The sequence below is a fragment of the Mastacembelus armatus genome, chromosome 4 (assembly GCF_900324485.2).
Source record: "Mastacembelus armatus chromosome 4, fMasArm1.2, whole genome shotgun sequence".
NCBI classification, from domain to species: Eukaryota; Metazoa; Chordata; class Actinopteri; order Synbranchiformes; family Mastacembelidae; genus Mastacembelus; species Mastacembelus armatus.
In genome coordinates, this window is record NC_046636.1 from 21,886,887 (window position 1) to 21,912,153 (window position 25,267).

General features: G+C 39.7%; 2 protein-coding genes across 2 annotated transcripts; both read left to right on the forward strand.

The window, feature by feature from the left end:
• Positions 1 to 713: 713 nt before the first annotated feature.
• On the forward strand, positions 714 to 3,440 carry LOC113129467 (uncharacterized). The gene is made up of 5 exons (XM_026305473.1): positions 714 to 835; positions 985 to 1,025; positions 1,108 to 1,182; positions 1,262 to 1,451; positions 2,100 to 3,440. Exons 1-5 carry the CDS (start codon positions 769 to 771, stop codon positions 2,672 to 2,674), a joined length of 948 nt encoding a protein of 315 aa, XP_026161258.1. The 5' UTR covers positions 714 to 768; the 3' UTR covers positions 2,675 to 3,440.
• A 137-nt stretch (positions 3,441 to 3,577) lies between these two features.
• On the forward strand, positions 3,578 to 6,826 carry faslg (Fas ligand (TNF superfamily, member 6)). The gene is made up of 4 exons (XM_026305474.1): positions 3,578 to 4,917; positions 5,623 to 5,665; positions 5,770 to 5,832; positions 5,977 to 6,826. The coding sequence occupies exons 1-4, from the start codon at positions 4,639 to 4,641 to the stop codon at positions 6,393 to 6,395; spliced, it is 804 nt and encodes a 267-aa protein (XP_026161259.1). The 5' UTR covers positions 3,578 to 4,638; the 3' UTR covers positions 6,396 to 6,826.
• Positions 6,827 to 25,267: the final 18,441 nt, after the last annotated feature.

Consider the following 25,267-nt stretch of genomic DNA (forward strand, 5'->3'; position numbering starts at 1 on the left):
GAAAGAAAAAAAATAAAGCCAGGGATTTTGCTCTTAAACAGTCTCCTTGGTTGCTCTCATCACCGTTGTGATGTTGTTGTATGGTAACCTGTGTGGCACACAGTACTTCCACTACATGTAGTTTGTGGAACTGATGACCTAACTACATTGTGGTGTGCTTTGCTGTACAAATCTGGGATTGTGGTAAACCTAGTTTTTGGACATCTTTTGCCACTGACATGATTACAGGTCATAAAACAATCTAAGTGTCTGTACAGAAAACAGATTACAGTGTAATGATAATCCATGTGAGGAACAAACAGACGTGGGTAAGGCACCTTTTCACTGGATGTTTTTATTATTTACTTTTTTTCATTTCATTTTCATGGTACATCAACATGGCTTCTGTGCTTAAAGAAGAAAAAGGCCAGGGAGGGAAAAACAACTCAGCTCGCAAACATTATGGCATTACAAGTGTAATCTGTCATCATTCAAACCATATTTTGATTTCACTCAGGGTAAAACAGGAGAGAACAGGAGGTACCATGAAGTGAAAAATACAGAAATGAAGACGAAATAAATAAATGCAACGCATAAATTAGATAAACGAAATAGAAACGTGGTTATAATAAGCACGTATCAGTGCAAAGGAACACATTCACTGACGTTGGGAGTTAATCTCGCGGTATGTTATGATCACGTGAGGGCGACTTGGTGTCACGTGACGTTGTTTTTCCTGAACGCCGTGGTCTGAGCAGCTGCTAACTTGTCCCCCCGAGGGAAGTTCAAATGGCAAGAAACGAAGAAAAACAACAAGGGAGACTGAACCGTCTGTGGCTTCAGAAAGAGAGGGAGGGTAAGCGGCCAGTACACACAGTCAACACCAGCATTTTAGGAATACATGGCCGATAAATCACCCCTTTGTGCGAGAGCTAGCTTGACCTGTTAGCTGTGTTGGTGTTTAATACTAGTTGCTAATTAAGTTTTTCTACACTTCCTGTTTAGAGGGACGCCTCAAAGATGTCCGGGATCGGCGACCCAAGCTGGTAATGAGCAAGAAACACAGGCACTAGTTTTTAACACTTTGCCCCAATTCACCTTTAACTGTACAGCCTTTTTCTTCCACAGTCTGCTCTTAATTCAGCTTCTTCTGTGAAAAAATGGATCCCTAGCATCAAGAATGAAATAGAGTATTATTTGCAGGTAAGGTGTGAAATACATAGTGGTGTAATTAGAGGAGGTTTCTGATGACTTGAATCTGTTTTGGTCTCTTCCCTGTCAGCAATCCCAGCTTTCACATTATCCAGAGAGGAAGATAGCTGAGTTCCAGCTGCACATCGAGGCCTTGGAAAAAGAGTACAAAAGGTTCATCACCAAACTGCGAGCACTTGACCCTTCCTGTAAACATAAGCCATGGACTCCCCGTGCATACTGCAAAAGGAGGGCAGACGCGCAAGGCTCTCCATGCGTCGGTCAGTGTGTCAAAAGTTATGACTCATTGGGGTGTAACGGTTCTGAAATTGAAACTGCGACCTACAAATGTACTCAGTTTTGTGCAGTGCCACGCTCACTCCCCCCCGCCCTCTAACATTGCAAGCACAGCCTGTGAGCATTATGTTGGTAATGTTCGCCTTATGTTAAACCTCACAGTTATTAACACTACGACACATGTAAATCACTTATTTTATAACAGGCCTTTACCTGATAATTTGTATTTATGAAGAAAAACTTCAAACCTTTTTCTGAATGTAACAGCTACTGTGTTTTTCTCTTCCTGACTGGTCTTCAGCTTTTTTGTCTTTAAAATAGTTAACCATTTTTGGTTCACTTAGACCGATTTCTGATTCAATAAAATACAGAGAAATGTTCCCCACTTTTGCCTACCCCCACCCCGAAATTCTTCATAATGCCTGTCCTGTTTTGCCTGTCATATAACAAGATCCACAGTATATTTTATCATAAAAACTATATAGCATACATGTTTGCAATATGTCCATGCCATGTCTACTCATGTTTCTCCTGAGTTCTGACGTCTGTCCCACAGGATATGTATTGTACTTCCTGCAGTGTCTAGTAGCGAACATTTGTCTTGACCGTTCCTTTCTCTCTGTCATTTACAGTAAAAAACCCTCAACTTGGTCACTCAAATGAGGGCAGCAGTCAGATTGGTGTATGTGAGATTGACTTTACCAGCAACCAGGCAGGAAGTCACAAACCCTCAGCTACTGAGAGGCAGCCACCTATCAGCACTGAGACCAGATTTCACAATCCTGTTCCCACCAACCCAATCTTAGAAACCTCACGGACCATCTGTGCAGACCAGAACCGGCCCCTCTCCTTTGACCGTACACGACTTGCAGTTGCTGCTGCTGCGTTCAGAGGACCGTCATTTCAAAAGAGATTATCTCAAACTCAGAGCCTAGCCAGGGTGCTGCAGTCTAGCCTGCCAAACCTAAATAACTCTCTGTCAGGGCAAACATTTTCACTGCAGAGCAGAAGCACAGAGAAGAATGATGGGACAACAGTGATTTCGGTTGTTGGACAGGAAAGAGATATCCAGGAATATAAGTCAAACTGTGAAGCAACAAGGAGGGACATTGAACAATCAATGAACACTAGCACAACAGAGGAGAGGACAGGAAATGTCCTGGGATTAGACTGTTACTCTTCTTCTGATGAGGACAGTCACACATGATACAGTGAACTATTACAGTGAGAAATATTGTGTCCTGTGTTTAGTTAAATGCTTTGTGAACTCTTTTATATAAAAATTTATTACAGTAGCAGTTTTTACCTAGTAGAAAATATATATATTTTTAACTATAATTGAATCCTTCGTTTTTTTGTTATGTTTTGTTTTTTTGTCATGCAGTGTAATTTTGGTTAAATTCAATGAGTGACATTGATGCAAATGGTATTTTTGCAAAAGAGGAATGAGTAATGTCATTTAGAAATTAATTGTCATTTTCAGGCATTACTCTTTTGCAGTCAGCAGTCAGTCATCATGACCACAGTTACCTCCATTGTGTAACAGAAATGAGAGAGACTGTGAGAAACTGTAATTGACAGAAATACTTGCTGATTCAGTGATTCATTTTAGTTTCCTTGTCTGCTTCTATCAACTGGAGCAGCAACTCTAAACACGACCTGGTTAGACCCTAAAACCGACCCACCCACCTAACCAACTCTGTGCTGCCACTGCTGCTGCAAGGACCGCTTTCAGCATGACACTTCTGGGAAACAGACACATCAGCTTTAGACTGCAGACACTCTGTGAAATTTATGGTTAAGTTTGACGTACTTACCCTTTTAGTTAAAGCTTTGTATGCATCTTGTACACTGCAAAATGGGTTTCCCTTTGTCTCTGCAGGGCCCTGGGGAAACTAAACAAATTTTTCAACAGTGGACAGACCTAAGGTCCAAGACTTTCCTTTGCAGTTACCAAAATATACATAAAAAAATCGAAATAAAAATGTTACACGATATGACGGTGGACTAACTTTTCACAAATGATGTAACTCTTAATAGTAGAAGCAGTTTGCCAAAGTTTCAATGTAGACCTGTGTGAAGAAGCGTTGCTGCAAACATCTACAAGGCTAAGTTTTTTTCTTGTATTGCAAGTTCCCACCCATGAGGTTGGAAAGATGCCCTTTACCAAAAACCACAGAAAGCCCACCAATGATAGCTAAGCAATTTTTTAGCAACAAATTTTCTTAATAAAGCAAAGATAAGAGCTGATGTTTTATGGAAACCGATTCCACCGCAATGAAAAAGCAGCACTGATGCGTATCCTTGGAAACGAACCCTAAAGTGACAGAAAGACCACAATGGTATTTAGTCCTCATTGAGTGGGGAGGAAGCTGGTATGTGTTCAGCTTTCCTGTAAACCCATATCTGAGGTATTGGTTGGGGTTAATTGTCACCTCTAAAGGATCGCTTTATATTCTTGCTTGTTATAAGCTCTTCACAAGCAGCCGGCACGAAAGCCAATGCAGAGAAATATAGCCTTTTCATGTGGCAGCAATGTCTTCCCACCAAGAATACGCTGTGTGCTACTGAAACTGCTGTATCACTGTTTACTAACACACTGTGCCCCATAAAATAGATTTGCCAAAATAATGCATCTTTATTGTAAGGCTTTTTTGAATTGTTTGACTGCATAAGATAAGGTCATGGTTCAAAACTCCTGAAAATCATGTGTTGAGTTGCTTTGCAGGTGACTGTGTTTGTGGTTACTAAATCTTTCCTTTCGTGGAATATGTGAAAAGGTCTGTTCTGCTGCAGTGGTGGTGGTTAGTGAAGTGAGGGTCAGCTGTAACCTCTAGCTTCCTTTCTCTAAGCTACAGATCTATGTGCATGCTGTGCAGTGCAAACACAAATTTAAAATAGTACCCACAACAGCTAAACAGCTAAATTTACCATATGCACAAAAACAAACCAGAGAAGAGGCATAGATTGATAGTTTCATGTCTTTTGAACATCAAGTTCATTTGCACTTGTATTCAGCTAATGATGTGTGTGGGAGGGCCTTGTGGGTTGTAAATGCCTTGACAGCTGAAGCTTGGTCTTTTAAGACGGGTGTTCAGATCAAAGTACACACCTCCTTTGTGCAGAGGTGATAGAAGCACACAAAGTTTGTTTCACAGTAGGACCTGCATCATGAGCTGTGACCAGACCTATCCATTACCACAGGTGTTCCTCGTTGATGGAGGTGGAGATCCACAGTTCTCCACCCAGCCTCCGAATCTTGTACCATGTTGGTCATTCCCGCCTGCCCATCAGAGGATAAGGAGTCGTGGGAAGAGTCAGGGCTGTATGGGAGTCAGCCCTGGTCTGGCCATGCTCGTGCTGTTGCTCTTCCTGCTTGTGTTTGCAGGCCTGGGGTTCGAAGCTTACCAGATTCACAACATGCAGACAGAACTGAGAGATATGAGACAGGTAAGGAACAACTGGGTGTGATGCATATAGAAGTCAACATGTAAAAGGCAAGCAGATAGACATAGACATCTTACTGACTACTCTTACTACTGACCATTTATGACTAACTACAAGACTACTACTACTTCCTTTTGGGGATGAATAAAGTTTATCTCATCTCATCTCACAGTACATTTTAAAGTCAGTTTTTCTGAATTAAAAAAGCTAATGTTGATGACAAAAATCAGGAAATATGATGATCCAAAGTAAGCAGTGAAGCAATTGTTGGGCAGTGAAACAAAGCATTTCAGTATTTATATTACATTTAGTTTTCTTTTGTATGTAATATTAATTCTTTAGATTTGATGGCTGTAAAGCTGTAAAAATGTAAAAGCTGTGGCTTCTCTCACCTTTGCATGGAGTAGGGGTGATAGGTAGGTGTAAGGTGGGGGCATGGAAACGTGGCTGGAAAGTTAACAGAGACTAATAATTAATTCACTTTTGAGTTTACAGTCATTTGAACAGGTAATATATACCACAACTCTGCTCTGACATTTAAAGATGCAAACCAGGGATGCAGTCGTTCCATCTGTGGTCACCGGTCCAGTGAGACAGGATATCCTCTCTCACAAATGCTGAGAGCAATTTCAAAAGAAAGCGCTGAGGCACCACAGTCTGTGTGAAGTGGTATTCAGATTTCTCTCTCTTTCTTTCATTTCACTATAGGATAAACCTGTGACCGAGTTTCATGTAGCAGAGAAGCAAATTGGTAAGTATAAACACGTCTTACCAAAGATAAATCATCCCCAACAAAAAATGTCCCCAAAGAAAGAAAAAGAACAAGTGATGTGACTAATCTGATGGTTGTTTCAGGTCTCCATGAACCTGAGTTGAATGGAGAAGACAAAGACAACAGACCTGCCGGACATGTGATAGGTAACATATTACACCAAATTTAAGCTATATACTGTATATATATACACATATATGTGTATATATATACAGTATATAGCTTATACTTATGTATATATATATATATATATACATATGTTTGGTAAGATCATTTCTCCCCTCTTGCAGGGCGGATTGAAACAGTGCTATTCCCCAACACTTTACGGTGGGAGCAAAAGGCAGGTCGAGCATTCACATCTGGAGGAGTGGCTTACAGGGCTGGAGAAGGAGCTCTGCAGGTCAACGAGAGTGGACTCTACCACATTTATTCACGAGTGGAGTTGATCTTTAAGAAATGTGACCCCACATCCTCGTTTGTTCATTCTGTGTTTGTGAGGAGCACAGGACTTCCCTCATCTCTGACCCTGATGGAGGCCCACAGAGCAGGTTTCTGCGCTCAGCAGCCAAAGCACTCCTGGACCACAGAGAGTTACCTGGGCTCCGCCCTGAAGCTGCAGAAATATGACAGAGTCTTTGTGAATGTATCCCACCCCCGTCTCCTTAGTCACACACATTATGCCAACTTCTTTGGTCTCTACAAGATCTGAAGATGTCATTGTTTTACTCAGATGAAAGAATGTAAACTGCTCAGAATGTCTCATCAATTCCTTTTCACCTACTCATCACTTAACTCAAATGCTTTCTATTTTGAATGTGATTCCTGTGCTATATAACAAGTGCACTGAATATCATGACAATTTTTGTGATGTTAAAACCCAAGGAAAATACATTGTGTTTTATTGCAGCTATAAAATTGGTGGTTAATTGAAGAAATTTCTACACATGCACATAAACAAATTTCTTGTTACAAATGCTAAGAGGGTCAGTTAACACTAAGATGCTGGTTTAGTTGTAACTTTGTTCTAAATATTTATTTTGGTGTGGATCTGACACTTATGATGTCTACATGTGTGTTTTATGATAAAGGAAAACATGTTATACTATTGTGTAAATTAAATAAAGAGGTCACTTAAGTTAATGTCCATTTGCTGAAAAACTCAGTGTCGACAACTGAAGTGTCTATCATTTAAATCTGAAAGTGTTTCATGTTTGAGCTCCTACACCTACATGAGGTTTGCTCATGACCACTGGAAAGTATTTAGATCAGGACACAGTTTTACCTCTGATAATGAAGATGATTTCCATATTCTCCACTCAGAAACTGAAGCAGCTAAAATGTGGATAAAAGCACTTTTTCTGGTTAATTGAAAGCTTTGCAGACCACGGTGAAGTGCATTTGCATTACCACAGTGCTTTTTTTCAGTTTGACACCTTCATTGTGTTGTTCTTTCTCAGTATACCACAACATGTTAGTGGAATGCATGAAGAGGTGCATGCTGGGCACAGATGAGGGGACAGAACAGTAGCGAGTTTGACGTGCGTTTCCTTCCTGTGTGAATATGTTGAGGGTCTTGCATGTGTGCAGGTTGACTGTGGTGAAAGACATTCTGCTTCCTTTAAATCAAATGGTATAATACTGAAGACAATTATATATGGTTTTTATATGTTATATATGAGCAAAACAGGATCTGAAGAATCTGAACAAGAATATGAACAAACCGTATTTTAGTCATTTCTGGCTCAACCACGTTACTCACAGAATCTTACCGGTTACTAAATCAGTGGAAACAAAAATGGATTTGTGTTTAACAGGTCAGACATAGATGACACATTTTTGTGTGGTGTAATGTTTCCTATGAGCATGTTATTCCTTTTTATTTTTTTCTTTCTGTCAGAGATTGTATAATTAAGTGTGAGAACCACACACATTTCATCTTTGTGCACTGGTAAAATAATGATCAGATCTTAGTCTGGACAACACCCAGTGTGCCATAATGTCTGCAGCTGCACACTTGTGGTTGCATCTTGTTCCAATAATCACATTTACTCATTACAATACTGGCGGTTCAGGGTGATACCCTGCCTGCCCTAAATCCTTTTTTTTTGTTTCTATCTCTCTTTCAACAGCAACGTATTTGCCCAGTGACCCTCCACACAAAGCCCTTTGATTAATAAATTCATTTGACCTAATATATGGACATAAAATTCTATCTGAAGGCCAGAGCAAATGATTGAAGGTAGAAATGAAGTGTTTATCACGAAATAAAATTTGCGATAACTGCCACGGCTTTGTGTAGGACCAAATAGAAAGTGACATGCTCTGCAGAGCAAATCATGTAGAGCAACGTGCCAGAGCTCATGCAGCCTTTGTGAAAAAATTGCAGAAAGTTGGCTCACTGAAAACCTATGGGGCTACTGACATGCCCATACAGAGCAAATGTTCTTTCAGTCCACAGTGGCAGTGAAGCAGTGTCTTGCTGTTCCAAATTCAGTGTAAACGATCAAGGACAAAAATCTGCAATTTTTTTCCGTGCCAAAGTCAGAAGGCTGATATGATGACATTCAGTTTTGATTTATCTAACCTTTGGTATATAACCTTTGGTAGAACTGAAATATATACCCCACCCTCTCACACTGGAATTGCCTTAGATCCCTTCACAGCAAGTGTGGACAGGAGAAATAGTTCAGTGACTACAAAAAGTTTTTATGTACACATGACATGTGAGCATTTTTGTAACTTGTAGACTTGAATGGGTTATATTTAAATCATCAAACTGACTGTGCTTATAGAGATAAAAGGTCACACAGGCTTCAGTTTCTCTGTGGTAGTGGAAGTGGATTCCCTGTCTTCATACTTTTTTGTACTCCTGATTTTGATCTGGGTCAGGTCTCAGTTTCAGTTTAAAATAGTATTTGGGCATCAAAGTCAGAAAGGTAAAAAAAACCAATATTTGGTATTATTTATTAGTTTAACATTCAAACTAGCTAATCTGTTCCACTAGGACTGTGTAGGTTTTCCTGGATTTGATTGGGAGTGACTAAACAATTCATTAGTCACCTGATCCTAATTCAAATGGTCCCATAATCCTGATTTCTGTGCTGAAGTATAGGATGTTCACTTGACACCAGTTTGGAGAGCTCAATCAGAAGTGCATAACATTTCTAAAAACTGTGGTTTTAGGGGAATGTTAGCGAAATTAAGAAAATGTTTTACCCTCAAGTGGGTAATCTAATCCACTTTGTTTAATCGAAACACTGCTGAATAAGGCCTATTGTGTAGACATAACTTTGTTTTCAGTGAGAACAGTTTGCTCTAACCTTGACTTTTTGATAAGGACTCCTGGTAACGAAATCCAGATGTCTTGCAGTGGGAAAGAGCCTCGTCTTTCTGGTCACATGACCTCATTCTGTATCTTACCATTAAAATAATGTGCTTTGCTGCTACCAGCCAGTGACTCTCATGCTGTACCAAGGTGCTGTATGACCACTACGCCTTGCAAGTAAAACTCCTATATAATCAACTGAAGTTCGTTCTCTGAGTCTATTTGTTAAAGAATTTACCTAACAAACTTAGGGGCTCTTCTGGGATTACAGTATCTCTTCTTTCTTCCAGGCTTGGACCCGATACCGTGCACAGGGGATTCTAAGGAGTCCTGATTTGAAGACCTGGTGGTGAGTTGAGAGGCCGGTAAATTTGCTGAAAGGGAGAGGAGAGACGCAAGGGACCAGAGACGAACTCCTGTAAGGTAAGAGGAATCTTATGAGATCTTATGGGACTTAAAACAAAACAGAGTAAAATTAGAGATCATTGTCTGAATGGAGTCTGGGGGAGTTTCTGATTCAAACAAGATTCAAATTCAAACCTGAGTGCAGTTCCAAAAGAATCTCTGGTTCAAACTGAGGCCATGCAAAACTAAAGAGAATCTCAGAGAATCGCTTACTCACATCAGGGCCATGTGAATGAGTTTCTGAAACCTTAAGCATGCAGCATCGAAAGTGCTTTTGAGGATTAGGTCAAGAAGAGTGTAGGTACCAAGGATAAAAAAATAAAAAATACAAAAAAGGAAAAAAAAAATAATTAATTTTTAAAAAGGGAGAAGGAGATTGTTAAAATAATAAGGTATAATGATATATAATAATAATAATAATAATAATAATAATGATAATGATAATAATAATAATAAGAAGAAGGAATACTAAGAAATAATAGTTAATAATAAAAGATAAATAAATAATGGTGAGTATAAAACAACAAATAATTAAATAAAAAAATAAAATGGGCAATAAGAATTCAAAATTACAAGAAAAGTCATCAGTGATGCAAAATTGATGCATCAAAAGGATCCTAAAAACATACAAAAATTAGAAAAATGGACAAATATATTGGATTTTCAGGGAAGATAAACTGTGATGACTGTAGAAACAGTGAAGAACATAAAAAGTATGACTAAGGGAAATCAGAAGGGTCAGAAAAAGGAAGGGCTGTTTGCAGCACAAGAATGGTTAAAGGAGGCAGAGAGTTGACAGAGAGGGAGGGAGAGACAGGAAGAAAAAAAAAAAACAGAAGGAAAGAGAAGAGTCAAAAATTTCTGCGCAAACAATATATTTAGGGCAAATTGTTACATTTACAAATGATCAAGCAATGTCATACTGTAAACCACCTCCTCACGCTGATGATCCACCACCAGCTGGTGGAGCAAGGTCACCTCCCACAGCGCCTTCCGATTCTGTGCCTCAGCCTCAGTCTCTTTATGCAGAAGACATTGCTGGCTTGTTTTAACAGACTGAAAGATGTGTTTAACACTCACAGTGGAATACCAGTACCTGAAGGTGCTGCACAGAATGGGGATGGGCTGTATGTGCAGCAGTTAAAGAATGCCTTTTTGAATGGTCTCAAACCTGAAATTTCAGAATTTATTCATTGGCTGGCAAACTAAAGATTATGCTGTGCATGCGTCTACTGTCCTCCAACAAAGGGCAAAAGCACAAAAGAAAGTTAGGAAACAGCTGAAATGTTTTTCAATGATAATGAATATAAATCATGACTATGATAATGAAATGGTTTCTGAGTGTTATTTTTCAGGGTGACAAGCCATGGCTTGAGGGCTGAGGCAGAGGCCCGGCAGACGACAGATAGTTGATCATGACTGCTGCTATGTCTGTGGAAAAACAGGCCACTGGACTTAGAACTGCCCACAGAGAAAGACACCCCCTGAGCAGCAAGAGGGAGGAGTGGGCTTCTCTGCATGACTCGTCAACGAAAAAGGTCAGATGCGTAATACACACTCTGAACAGCAGAAAGAGATACAAGACACACATCTGACTGAAGCAAACATTTTGAGCTTAGAAGGAGTAACTGAACTTATGCTTTATGAAGAAACACCTAAAGTAACATTAATGGTGCAAGGAGTAAAAATAAAGTTTCTGTGTGACAGAGGAGCTTGTAGGTCAGTTCTTAGTAATCCACCAGTCAAACTCAGACAAACTCAAACTTGCTACAAAAGAACACATTTTGGTAAAAGCATCAAATGGAGGATGGTGCATGATGTACAAACTGTAAATAGAGCAGCGATACCTAGAGCTCCACTGGTACCAGACACACACACACCCTGCTGAATGATGTCAAGCCCAGTTCAAAGTGCTTTACTGTCATTGATGTGGCAAATGCAATTTTCTCTGTTGAAGTTGACATACAATGCCACTTTTGGTTTGCATTTGAGTTTTGGGGCAAAAGATGGACTTGGACACGGATCCCACAGGGTTATTGTGGCTCTCCTACCATCTTTTCTCAAATAATGTCTGCTAACTTAGCTAAGTTTTCACCTCCTGCAGGAAGTCAAATACTTTTGTATGTAGATGATATTTTGATATACTCTGAAACACAAGAACAATGTAAAACAGACAACATAACTCTGCTTAAGCTTCTAGTGGAACAGGGACACAAAGGGAAGATGAACAAACTGAAACTGTGGAAAAAGTTAAATATCTTGGTTACAACCTCCTACAGCAAGGGAGAGCTCTAGACTCACATAGAAAAGAAGCTATACTTAAAGTACCAAGACCACAAACTAAAAGACGGATGATGTCTTTCCTAAGTATGACAAACTTCTGCAGAGCATGGATACCTTTTAAACAAACTGGTGATTGTAAAAAGTGGTCACATGACTTCAGTGTTGACTCACCCTTGTGGGGACAAAAGCAGGCCTATTGCTTATTATTCTACCTAATTGAGTCCAATAGCAAGAGCAATGCCCGTGTGCATCCAAGCTGTTATTGCTGCCTTTGTCAACACCTTATTTACACAGCAATTAACAAACAAATACATCAGTCCATTTCACAGGCTGACCAGGACCCTGAAACTCCTCCAGAGCCAATCAAGGAAGACATGACTGTGACCTTCACCAACTATGATAAATTTGTCTTAACTTCTGGACTGGAAGGCACAATGACGCCAACTTGAAAATATTGGAGACAAACAGCTTTGACAATAGTGATATTGTGATGACTGTTTGCCCACAAACAGAAAGTTATGACATTTGTTTCTACATATTATATTTCAGTACATTAATCATCTTAGATTTGTGACCTTGCCTTGTTTGTCTTATCATAGTAGTTATGACTTGTGGTCTCACTTCATGTGTTATCATAATAGTAATTGATCTTACTTTGTGTTTTACCATAACAGTTTTGATTTGTGATCTTGCTAAATATTTTCATATAGTAGTTATGCTAAGCATAAATAGGAAGGACGTGTTAGAGAAATTAAGAAAATGTTTTACACTCGTGACCTAATCCACTTTACTCTAGTATAATCGAAACACTGCTCAATAGGACCTGTTTTGTGGACATAACTTTTGTTTTCAGTGAGAACAGCTTGTTCTAACTTTGACGTTTTGATGAAGACACTTAGTATCAAAACCCAGATGTCTCGCAGTCTCGTCTTTCTGTTCTGTCTTCCTGCCTTGCTTCCCATTGTTATTCCTACCGGCATGGACAGATTACTGGACAGTCTATGGGGCACAAGCCCCGGGGGGGCCCAAGAGGTCTGGACGCCCCCAGACCCAAGAAACCATGCAGGGACTGTTAATCTTTCTGTTGGAAAGTCAAACTAATGACTACAAAAAGCCATAAAATAAGAAACAAATAGATGCAAATCTATACAAAATGACTAAAAAGAAACAACTGAAGAAATATGCAAAAGTAAGAAATCTGTCTTGCTCAGAGGTGTGTAGGATTGATGGGGGCCTTTTCCATATCTGTGCCCAGGGGTCCATTGTCTCCTAATGTGTCCATGCCTGCTGGGCTGAGTACTTTGTCTCTGGCCTTCCCTGACCATAAACTCAGACTCACCTACCAGTCTCTCTGCTCCCTGTCCTGTTTGCTCAAGTTCAGGATCCAATCTTCAAGGAAAATAGCATCTCAGGTGAAGGTGGAAGCCAAATTGATTTGGTATCTTCCAGCTTCTGATTGGCTGAACAACCTGATTCAAGTATACATGGCAGTGATCTTGAGGACCAACGCTGCCGTTCCCTGACCTATATGATGCACAGTAACTAAGGAGGTCCAGAGGAACCTGATCTTTACTTTGCCTTTAGCTCCATCTAGCAAATGTTTAATGAATCGCAATTAATGCCACAGCAAGTCAAGAACTGCAAAAAATAAACTTAAAAAAAGAACAATTAAATAGACCACTGCTCTGAAAAGTCAAGTTCTAATATCTTTTTTCTGACAAAGCCCAGATAGTCATAGTTATATGTTTTGCTAATATTTAGAAAGAGACTTATATCCTAATCATTGGTTGACAGCCACTGAAATTAAAATCACTGGTTCCATTTGTGTGGGTAAACCCTAATGTGACAATGGAAAAACAGTGAAATTATAATAGCTCTGCCTAATCATGCTTAATAATAATGTTTTTCTCTTGCTTTCATTAATCTACATAATGACACTCTTAGATAGTTTTAAATGTCAGTTATGTCAAAAGAGCTTGAACTTTAGTGAACCGGAACAAGGATATTTGATTAAGTGCTAAATGACAGGATTTTTTTTTGTCTGCTTTCCTACTGGTGGGCCTGGGTGGCCCTGGGCTCATCTAAATTGAACGGCAAGCCACCCAGTCACTTAGGTTCTGTCACACGTGGAATTGTCCCAGTAATGCTGTGGCTTATAATAAATGTGGAAAATGATGCCAGTACGATTGTAATGGTGTTATTTTGGCTCCTATGACCAAATGGAAGAGGCTCACCTTATTTTTTGTAGGCCCACCCACACTCTGTTTTCTTGCTACTCTTACAACCTGTTGTTTCAGGGAAGACACAGTGAAACAGACAGTCCCTGAAAATTCTGATCTTAGGCTGCCCCCACTGGTCATATCAAAAAAAGACACTTTGGCAGATAATAATTCAACTTCAGCCTGAGGTGGGCAGAACTAGGCTGAAAACTACATTAGGCTTGGAGCAGTGCAACAAAGCTTAAGTAAATTTTAAATAAAAAACAAAATACTAGCACAATCAGTACTCTGTTAGGAACCATGCATGTACTTACTATAGGGATACATCAAGTCAGATGTCTCCTTTTATCTTTACACCACCAGAGAGCGCTAAAATTTTATCTATTCTAATAACACATACATTTAGGAAGTAGCAGTGGTATATATTTAAAATGATTCCATATATTCTCAGAAATGACATTAAAATATTAGTACTGCAGTTGGTAATTTAACAGGCACATTTGTACATTTCTTATTGATGTAAGTGACAAACTATAAGTAAACACAATTGCTATATATAACACCAGTCCCATTCAGAGCTGTTATAACAGTAAAGCGCTACCAGTATTAATGTGGTATGACTTACTGTTTAATTGGGAGCCTCCAACCTGCTAAAGATAAGCTACAACTGTCTGAAATGATTCACATGACCATGAAAGATAGACTCTACTCTGTTGGCAGCCATACACACGTGTCCACTGTATCTTTAGAATTACAAATGCAAAAATATAAAATATATTCAAATATTGTGTTGCATACTGCTAACATAACATTACTGCTTACATAAACACATACAGTTTGACATACACATAGAGGATTTTTTTTTGGCCAATTTATATCACAAATAAGATATATTTTATTATTTCATTGTTTACTTTGTGCTCTTGAAATTTTTTCAATAAATTGTTTTATCCCTTTAATTTTATCTTTAGGTACATTTTCTATGTGAGATCACTGATAATGTATGAAGATGTGAGCAGTTATCAGCCTATGTGAATAAATATAGTCTGATCATGAAAAAAACATCTGGCTTCCACATGACAGTTTTTGGGAAGAGGATTGTGAAATTTACTAAAAAATAAGATGGAACTAAAAAAAAAAGCTCATATTATCAATCATCAAATATGGTACTGTACAAATTATTAATCAGCAATTCACAGTCTGCTCTGTTCCTGCCAAAATTCAAGAGCATGGGTCGTTAAACAGATATACTGGCTGCATCTAAATTAATACATACTCCCATATTTATAGAATAAGTAAATATTTGTACAATTATAGTAAATTGAGGGGAAACACTCACTCCTATGGCCAATTTAAAGTCACCAATCAACCTGACATACAGCTTTGTGGACTGTGGGAGGAAACCATAGTACCTGGAGAAAACCCACACAAGTATGAAGAGAACATGCAGACTCCACACAGGAAGGCCCTTGCTGGGTTTCAAACCAGGAACCTTCTTGCTGTGAGGCAGCAGTGCTAATCAACAATCTATAATAATCCTGGATTTATTTAGCGCCCACAAAGTAAAGCCATGGGGGATAAAATAGGCGTAACTGTACATATGAGCATGTGTGTTGGAATGGTTCACATTGCCAGACTGTGTGTGTGTGTGTGTGTGTGTGTGTGTGTGTGTGTGTGTAGAAAAAATAAATAAACTTAAAATTGGCATATATAACACACTGGTAATCTGTGTGTGTGTGTGTGTGTGTGTTTATAAAAATAATGAGTTTCACTTAAGTGTGTGAAAACTTGACAATGATGAGACATGTCTCCAACCGCAGACGTTCAGAAGCCACATATGGAGCGAGTCAGCACTGTGACCTACGAGAATTTTTGGTCTTCTCTTCTTTGACAATTAGTTAGAACCCAAGAAGTGCTTAGGTCTGAAAATTCAGCACTACTGTTACACTGTGGGTTATAGGCAAGTATTGCAGGGATGATATTGTATGGTAATATGGTATCATGTTTTTTCACCACATTGATTTTCATTAGGGGCAAATGTTTATGTTTAATAATTATGTTTACCTGGGAAGCATGGTGGCTGAGTGGTTAGCACTGTTGCCTCACACCAAGAAGGTTCGCAACCCGGCCTTTCTGTGTGGAGTTTGCATGTTCTCCCTGTGCTTGTGTGGATTTTCTCCAGGTACTCTGGTTTCCTCCCACAGTCCAAAAACATGTATGTCAGGTTGATTGGTGACTCTAAATTGCCCATAGGAGTGAGTGTGAGTGTGTGAGGTTGTTTGTCTCTATGTGGCCCTGTGATGGACTGGTGACCTGTCCAGGGTGGACCCCTGCCTTTCACCCAAAGAGAGCTGGGATAGGCTCCAGCAGATCCCTGTGATCCTGGTTAAGGAATAAGCAGGTATAGGAAATGGATGGATGGAACTATGTTTACCTCATAAGCACTGTGACTCTTAGATTATTTTTCACCTGCAGCAAAAAATCCATCCAAACCAGATAACTGACCAAAGCTCAACACTGAATACAGCACTGGAGGTGGATAATGAATAAGCTGTCAGTGTTAATGGAAAGAGCATAAAGGCAATAAAAAAACAAATGTAATGTGTGAGCATATAAAAATGCAGAGAGCCACTTTGCTACAGTACTATTGTATTTTGTTTCAAAATGAAATGCTATGTACTGTATTTGTTTTTTTTTATTTCTCATATCCTGTTGTGTGCTGTTACCAATATATCACACAGGGGTCACTGAACCTCTATTGTTTCATTTTGTGTAATCTAACCAGATTCCTTCAAACTCTGTTTTGTTCTTTATCAAGTTAACGCTCACAGACAGAACTGAACTGTTTGTCTGAAACTGAGACTATAACTTTCTCCCAAATAATAGGCACAGAGGGTTATCCAGTTGTTCAAGGGGGACTGCACCTTTTTTCTGACAGCGTACCAATAACACTAAGGGGGTCCACCAGTGTTTATTGTTTTAGTCAGCAGAAGGGTTCCTGGAATCGTACAGTATGCATTTAACTTCTATAAATTGCTCACAAATACCTATAAGATGTCTATGAAGCTCAATGTAGCAGGAGAAGTTCACAGATACTGGCAGAGAGCTGCATGGGGGATTTCCCATGCCATGTTAAAGCTCTGTGAGCCTGTTTAGGGAAGGTGACGCTAAACACAGAAAGCTGCAGACAAACAGCTTTGACTAAAGCCCACTCATGATGCAAGATAAAGCCTATCGCCCATGTGGAGGTGGGGCGATTAAGCCCTGCCATATAGCTGAGCCTGGGGGACTCCCCTGTCAATATATTGGGAAATCTATCTTTCTCTTTGTCTGATTCTCTTTCTGTTTATGTCTGTTTTTTTTCTCTGTCTGTGTTTCTTCCTCCCCTCTCCCTGCCTTTCTCACTCAATTTCGATCTGTGCCTTTGGTAGCATCCTTTCTCAGTTTCATCTTACACTTGCCACATGCACACGCAACATTTTTTGATTTTCCATTGAAAGGTGCAAGATGTTTATCTAGGTCTCTCTCTCCTTTAGTGTCCCTCTGACACTGTCCTCTCTGATGCATAAACGGATTCATAATGACTCAGCCACCAGTAGAAACCTGTTCCACACTGCTCTCCACTCCCCACAGCCATCACACTTGCTGTTTTGGGAGCACAGTACCAAAAAGTGTGGGTGTATTGTCCAAGAAATGTGCCCATCTACTTCCCTGTGTGAATGAAATGGAAAGTATGAATTTACCAGAAATGTAGGTTGCAGATCATTAGATTATGTAAACAAAATTTTCTGCAAATAACTAAGCAGTTTTTAATTTCTGGTCAAGCTTGTAAAGCAGGAGCACTCTTCCAGTGTGATATCAAAGCATTATAGATGTCTCATTCAGCATTTCAACATCAAAAGCCCATAACCACGCATAGTGACTGCTTACTTAACACAGAAAACCAGAGAATGCCACACACAGACTGTTGTCTTGTCATAAAAATGTTCTGCAAAGCAGGCTGCTTTTTAAAAATTATAATAAAAAAGATAGGACTGCACCTTTTCAAGGGCAGATGGTCACCTGCTTAATGCAAGTCTATTTATTTTCAACCTATTTTAGTTCTATTTTTGGTCTCTACCATCTCCTGAGGGAAATATCTGGCACTCAAGCTGCTAAATGTTGCACTATGCTCACCAGGTAGTTGCTAAACGTGATCAAGAGTGTTGTGGGTTTTAAAGCTGCAAATCAAAAGTTGGCAAAGGAAGCTGCAGATTCTGGAGAAAATCAGCCAGTTCACCTAAATAACATCAAGATAAGAAAGTGTTTTTTTTAAATCTGTTATTCATTGATTTGGTTAAGAGAAAAGAACTGAGGTGATGCTGAACAAGTCAAGAAAACAGGATGCTTATGTCTAACAGGGTTTAGTGTCTGAGTGGCATCCACCAGCTAACATTTCCTATTATAGCTTTCATCCCCTGAACTGTCAGTTGTACTTGATCAAGGGTGTCAGGCATTCAGCCTCACTGTGGTATGTGTATCACTAACAGCATGAGAAGATTCAGACACTGTAAAACATTGTTCTCAACCATTGGAGCTCTTTTGGACAACATTACACATTTTGTGATGAAAAAACCAGACATGAAACTTATTCTTGGCTTTAATCTCTCCCTATGGGACCTGTGGAAAAAAACCAAAAAAAAAAAAAAAAAAAAGACGAACCTTTAAAATTGGAGCTGAGTTTTTTGTCACCCCCAGTGTTTCAACTTAACAGTTTTCTCACTAGATCTGCTGACTTTTCAAATACCTTTAGCAATTTCCTTTCCCAAAAAAGTTACTAGCAACATTTTGTCCAGAACAGCTTCTGCAGGAGGTCTAGCTCAAACCCTGGCTCAGGTGAGAAAAGATGTCAATGCTCAGGTTCACTTGGTTGTCAAAGGCCTCACCTGATTGGAAGAGCACTTGCATACATCTTATCTTGTGTGGCTGGATTCTGAATCTATGACACCTGTCCTTGAAGTGACTCAGAGCTGTGTGCAGTTGTGGTGACAGCAAAGACTTCAAATGGTAACATAAGCAGCCAAACAGGAAACACAAGTATAGTTAACATGAAAATCCATGTTCAGTGTTGTGTAGGTTGGTTAGCAAACCTACAGAAATTGGCAGCAGCTGAACCTTTGACTTTATTTCTTTGGAATTTTGTTTTGACACTGTTCATTGTTGTTGTTGTTCATTGTTGTGCTGTTGTTATTTGTATTAACACATATGCAGATATTATCGAAAGCCTGAGCTATGATGAAATTATCACATATGCATTCCTGCAAACAAAGAGTGGATGAAGATAAGAGCAGTGAGTGGAAAGTACATTGTGAAAAACATACATTTGATCTATAGCACTGTTGAAAGGTAGCAGGCTTTGGGGAAATACAGATATATTGTTACCTGTTTATTTTATTCTGTGATCTGACATCCATATACGTCCACGTGTGTGAATTAACAGAGTATGAATGGACAACATGTTTACCTGCTCTCATTAGCAGGCAGTTACACAGGAAGTCAGCTGACCTGAGTGGTATGATCTCAGCTCTCATAAAGGGGATGTTTATGCGTCACAGTGGAAATAGAGACCACTGGTATTGGTAGACCCATGCTGTGTTCCAACTTAACCTCTGCCGGTAGATCAAAAGTAGAGGAAATGGACGATGGGCAGACTGTAGGCGCGAGAGACACATGCACAGTGGGGGGGTGTGCAGAACTGATCAGATGGGAAGACTGGTGGACTGTGGCATACATGGAAAAAGAAGCTGTTTTGTGACGTACAACAACACACCACAGACTTTCCCCGAATTCACAAGAAAATCAGGTCTTCCCTCCTACTTATACATTGGACTGTACTCTATTTTAACTCATTCTCAAGAAGTGATTATTTTTGTGTGTAGCCAGCAAACTGAGATTTCTCTACCAGTATAGACTATGGGTGCGTAATCACACTGTGTATCTACAGTTTATGCATTGTATGACTGAAGAATTAAAATCATTCTAAGAGTAAAGAATAAGGGGGAATGATGAACTTGTCTCACAGGAAATCCAAACATGTAAACACAAGAAATAGGAGAAAAGACACATGTCCAGTGTTTAAATCTTATGTGAACCCTCTAACCAGGATTGAGTAGATACCACTTGCCAGGAAAACTCCCCATAGTTTCCTTGGGTTTTGAAATGTGCCTTAGATAGTCCACAAGAACCCAGCAGCAACAACACCACAATTCTTTCCAGTACATTTAAAGGGTTAGTGAAACTTGTGTTTCCAGGGGCTTGTATGGGCTATGGGCTATGGGCTATGGGCTATGGGCAAATGTGGTTAACATTTGATCCAGAAGTCTGTTATCCACTGAATTATAAGTATCCTTTTCTTTTTCACAAAGGACATGTCAAACAGCTTTGGACCATTATTTTTCATGGACTAAAAAAAACAGCATGGGCCATTCCATTTTTTCGCTTGCTGTTGGGGCAAACAGAAAGACAGTGTGTGAGCGCACTAATCTCTATTTTGGAAGAATCTTGCTGAAACCTGGAGAAATATGGTTTCTGTGAGGTATTTTGATCTGTTCACACACACTGGTATGTTTGAAATTTGACCATGCCACTTCCCATGTTTCATGAGATAATGTATCTGAGCAGGACTATGCTTTAAACACTGCATTTCCTATCAAATCTACCACTTCCTCCAAACATAGATCCACTTTCATTGTTCATACCCCGCCTACCCTTTCCCCGTTCTCTATTTTTTCTCCTCTCTCTCGCATGATCTATCTCAATTATCTGAGGCTGCATGAGAGTGGCAGTGGCTTTCTCAGAAGCCTTCCCCACACCACATATACTAACTAACCTTCCTTTATCTATCAAACATCACTCAGTCCATCCTATTTTCTACAGACTAAAACTGTCGGTCTGATTTGTATGAAGGCTCCTTGCTTGTGAACATTGGGATTGATTTATCTAATTATTTTATCCACGTGTGTGGAACAGGCACAGTACGCCACAGGCCACAGGCGCAGTACTTGTATTTGTATGGACCTTGAGAACATAGAACTAACTGACAGGTTTGTCTCCATTTGCTGACAACATTCACTGGGTTAAGATTGGCCTTTACAGATGTCATTGGTACTGATGCTTAAAAAAAAAAGTCTAATGTGTTAGTATCTGAAAAAGTCATGCTTAGGAATATTGTACTGTTGTTGTATTGTCTATGATCTGCTCAACGGACACCAGAAGGACCTTCGAAGTGTAAGTCGTTTAAGAAGAAAGCCCTTTAATGCCCCATACTTCCAATCCAGTATATAGCTTACTGGATTGGAAGTCAGGATTTTTGCATATTGGAGTAAACACTTCAATTGTGCATTTTCTATGTCGCCAAATAAAGTTTGGGTCTTTGCAAATCCACTGTACAACTGAGAAAAGATCTGGTATTTTGTAGATAATTTCTTTTAAGTCTTTTCTTGGCCCAAAATAAAACAGCTGAATCAGCTTTCTGTTCTCCTTTTGAATATTATGAGAAGTATTTCTTATAGAGTACAAAAGTCTGGGAAAGACATTGATTTTTAAAAGTGCTATGCAGCCTCAGCAGGAAATTGAAAGCAACCCGTTCCACCTTTCAAGTAGTCCAGAAGGGGAGTTCAAAACTGGCCTTAAATAACTGGCTAAAATTGCATGAGAAAAATATGTTTGGGTCTGTATCCGGACAATCGAAAAGGAAGAGGAAGTTCTCTACATATTTGTGGTCTCTGTCACATGCTTTCTTCATAAGCAGTTTTTGTTTCAAAATTTAATTCTCAGGAAAAGTCTATTTGTTAGACACAAATTGTACCAATAAAGCAGGTGATTTGTCTCTGACGCATTTCATTGTCTCATATGAGGATTTTTTAAAATTGCCACCCCAACACATAGCAAACTTTATACAGCAGAAAGCCTGTACCACTTGAACCACAAATGTTAGGGTCAAATGTGCAAGCTCTGCATAACCTTCCACCCCATCCCACAAAAGACATTCTGTGGTCTTAAAACACACCATGCTGCTTCCACATTACCAACTGAGACAGGGTGAGTATGGGGTATAAGACGATGGCTGTTTAGGCTGAAAACTGAATAAAAATAAGTGATCAACTTCTGCATTCAGTTCTGTAAATGAAAGCATTTAGTTTAAGCATATATTTAAGCCTATTTACATGAATGCAGAAAACTTCACTGCCCACAGAAAATGCAACAGACTCTAGACACATGGTTTTAGCAAAATATGCAATAAACTAGAATTAGAGCTGCTGGTGGTGCTTTATTTCCTCAGGTCAGTCTAATTTCATAGGTTTATTGCTTTAACATTTTGTGTCATCTGTAGCAGTGACGTCTTCCTCGATCAAGTTTGGTAAGTTGCAGGGCGAGTCTAAGCTGTCGCTACTTTTAACTTTTTAATTCCATTGAAATTTCCAAATATTGTTTTCCCTGGAGAGTCAGAATACTTTTTAGGGCTTATTGAGTTTTGAGTTTATTACAGGGAGTTTTCAGTTTTGCTGATTAAATGCAATAATATTAGTAACATTACTTCTAGCATGTAAATAAAATCTAGGACAGTTAAGTTACCTAATAATGAAAACACTGTTTATTGTAGTGAGCTTCTTACATACTGTGGATAGTGTAGCTGCCTCAGTGCAAACATAATATTTTTTAATGCTTTAATGCTTTCATTTATTCATTGATTTGTCATTAATAAAAAAATGAATAACAATAAATCTACCAGTGGCAGTGTATTCGAGCATAGGCCTGTGTTGTGTTATTGTCTTTTGGGACTTCAGAGTGCTTCATCAGTATTAGCTTTTCCCCCTAAATGCATTTAAAGGTATAAAATGCTGTGTCTACAACACAACAACACAACAACATACACAAATTAAAGAAAAAAACTAAAGTAATAAAGAGACTAAGTTTCCTAAAGTAAATGTGTTTGTGTCTTCCTGGGAGGCGTTTTCTGAGTTTATCACCTACTAAACATGACCACATTCTAAACTTTACCAAAGATTTTTAGCTTAACAGACATGGGGGTGATATTCTACATTAATCATTTTGGTACCACACCTGGAAATGAAACCCCTGGATAGTGGAAAAAAAGCCCACACGACAGACTGATATATATTCACATCAAGACAACTTTAAAATAACTGAAGGGGCAGATACAGTCATCCGGTTATGAGTCACTTCATTGGTAATGTGCTGATTAAGGCATATGGCTGCTTGTACCAAATGATTGCTGAAGAAGTTATAGTTTATAAACATGATTCAAAAACGTAAATAGTAGCTGAAGTTATAAAATGAATGTAGTGAAGTCAAAGTATGAAGTAGTAGAAAATGGAAAGGGGAGTGGAGATGAGAGGAGTGGAGAGGAGAGGAGAGGAGAAGAGAGGAGAGGAGAGGAGAGGAGGAGAGAGAGGAGAGGAGAGGAGAGGAGGAGAGAGAGGAGAGGAGAGGAGGGAGAGGAGAGGAGAGGAGAGGAGAGGAGAGGAGAGGAGAGAGAGAGAGAGAGAGGAGGGGGGGGGGAGGGGAGAGGAGAGGAGAGGAGAGGAGAGGGAGGAGAGGAGAGGAGAGGAGGGAGAGAGAGGAGAGGAGGAGAGGAGAGGAGAGGGAGGGGAGGAGGAGAGAGGAGGGAGGGGGAGAGGAGAGGAGAGGAGAGGAGAGGAGAGGAGAGGAGGGGAGGAGGGAGAGGAGAGGAGAGGAGAGGGGAGGAGGAGAGAGGAGAGGAGAGGAGAGGAGAGGAGAGAGAGGAGGGGAGAGGGAGAGGAGAGGAGGAGAGGAGAGGAGAGGAGGAGAGAGAGAGGAGAGGAGAGGAGAGGCGAGGAGAGGAGAGGAGGCGAGGAGGAGGGAGAGGAGGAGAGGAGGGAGAGGAGAGGAGAGGAGGAGGAGAGGAGAGGAGAGGAGAGGAGAGGAGAGGAGAGGAGAGGAGAGGAGAGGAGAGTAGAGAAGGATAGAAAGAGGAGCAGAGAGGGGGAGAGAGAAGAGGAGCTCAGTGCACCCATGGGGAGTCCTCAGGCAGTCTAGGCCTACAGCAGCATAACTAAAGGAGGTTTGAGGGTCAAAGCTGTGCTCTTTCATTGTTATTTCAAAAGAATTTTCTGAAGTCTGTTCTGATCAATAATTTTATTTGCACAGCAGGTTAAATGACAGAGTGTTTTCACTCTGCACCATTGCAACAAGTTTGACCACTAAACTGTTTTGAGCCCATATATCATCTGTACAGTTGTAAAGTACTATCAGCTGACATGCCAGCTGTGTGTGTGTGTGTGTGTGTGTGTGTGTGGGAGTGTGTGTGTTTTGCCCAACCGCTGACTGAGCTCAGAGCTCACCTGAAACTCTGGTTTCTCCTGTTTCCTCTCTCCAGTCTCTTCTTTGTCATCTCAACAAGCATATGTGCCTAATTTTAAACAATAGACAAATCTGGTGGAATAACATGATCTTTCTGTGGACTACGCTATTGTAGAGTCCTGTTTGTGTGAAAAGAGTCGCAACATTACAGTTTTGGATCATTCCCAAAGCGCTCATAAAGAAGTGATTTTTTTTTTGTACAAGATGAATGCAAACTTCAAAGAATGCACTCCTGCTCTGTGAATTGTCACTGTTTCCATTAGTCTACTGCAAGTGCAATAACAACTAAAATAAAGATTCTTTGTAGTCCATTTGTGCACACAGTGACAATAGGAAACTTCCCTCTAAGTTATAGAAAAGAAAATGTGAAAAGTCAGACCAAAAAAAACTGTGTTTACAACTGTGAAAAAAACTGTGTTTTCAAAAGAAACATGTTTTTCTTTCTGAGCAACCTGGCAGGTATCGTCAGTTAATTTATGGAAACAGCCACCATGTGCGTGGGTGGAAAGGGAGGGCCATTCACATCCACAACTTATTTTCTACTGTAACACTGAATTAGTGAGGTGAGGTTGTAATTTACAGTTCATTTTACGCTGTGTAGTCATGTAGTCTTGTACTGTAATGGATGATGTTTTTACTAGCTCTGCTGGGGAATGATAGGCCATACTTTTCCAAATCAATGAAGGGCTATGAAAAGGAAAAATTAAAGACTATATCTGTAGCACCGTCTCACATATATCACAGGTGATTTAAACATATGGATGTTGTTCTTTTGGATTTTGGTCATAATGTGTTTTTTTTTTTCTGTTTCCAACCTAATTTGTAAGAGGTGTTGGAAGGTTGACATGAGAATTAAATGGGATGTTTAATTGTGTCTTCATCGTATAAACTTAACTGCACTCTGTTAGTAATGCTGTTGCACTGTTGCACTGCTTTCTGACAGCATGGTAGAGAAAATACCGTACA

What these genes read in the sequence shown, in the direction of transcription:
- faslg (XM_026305474.1), top strand. Translation starts at nt 4,639, where the DNA reads ATGAGCTGTGACCAGACCTATCCATTACCACAGGTGTTCCTCGTTGAT. An exon ending in AACTGAGAGATATGAGACAG is followed by an intron (nt 4,918 to 5,622) that starts GTAAGGAACAAC and finishes ATTTCACTATAG; the next exon opens with GATAAACCTGTGACCGAGTT. An exon ending in ACCTGCCGGACATGTGATAG is followed by an intron (nt 5,833 to 5,976) that starts GTAACATATTAC and finishes CCCCTCTTGCAG; the next exon opens with GGCGGATTGAAACAGTGCTA.
- LOC113129467 (XM_026305473.1), top strand. Translation starts at nt 769, where the DNA reads ATGGCAAGAAACGAAGAAAAACAACAAGGGAGACTGAACCGTCTGTGG. An exon ending in GGGATCGGCGACCCAAGCTG is followed by an intron (nt 1,026 to 1,107) that starts GTAATGAGCAAG and finishes TTTCTTCCACAG; the next exon opens with TCTGCTCTTAATTCAGCTTC. An exon ending in AAATAGAGTATTATTTGCAG is followed by an intron (nt 1,183 to 1,261) that starts GTAAGGTGTGAA and finishes CTTCCCTGTCAG; the next exon opens with CAATCCCAGCTTTCACATTA.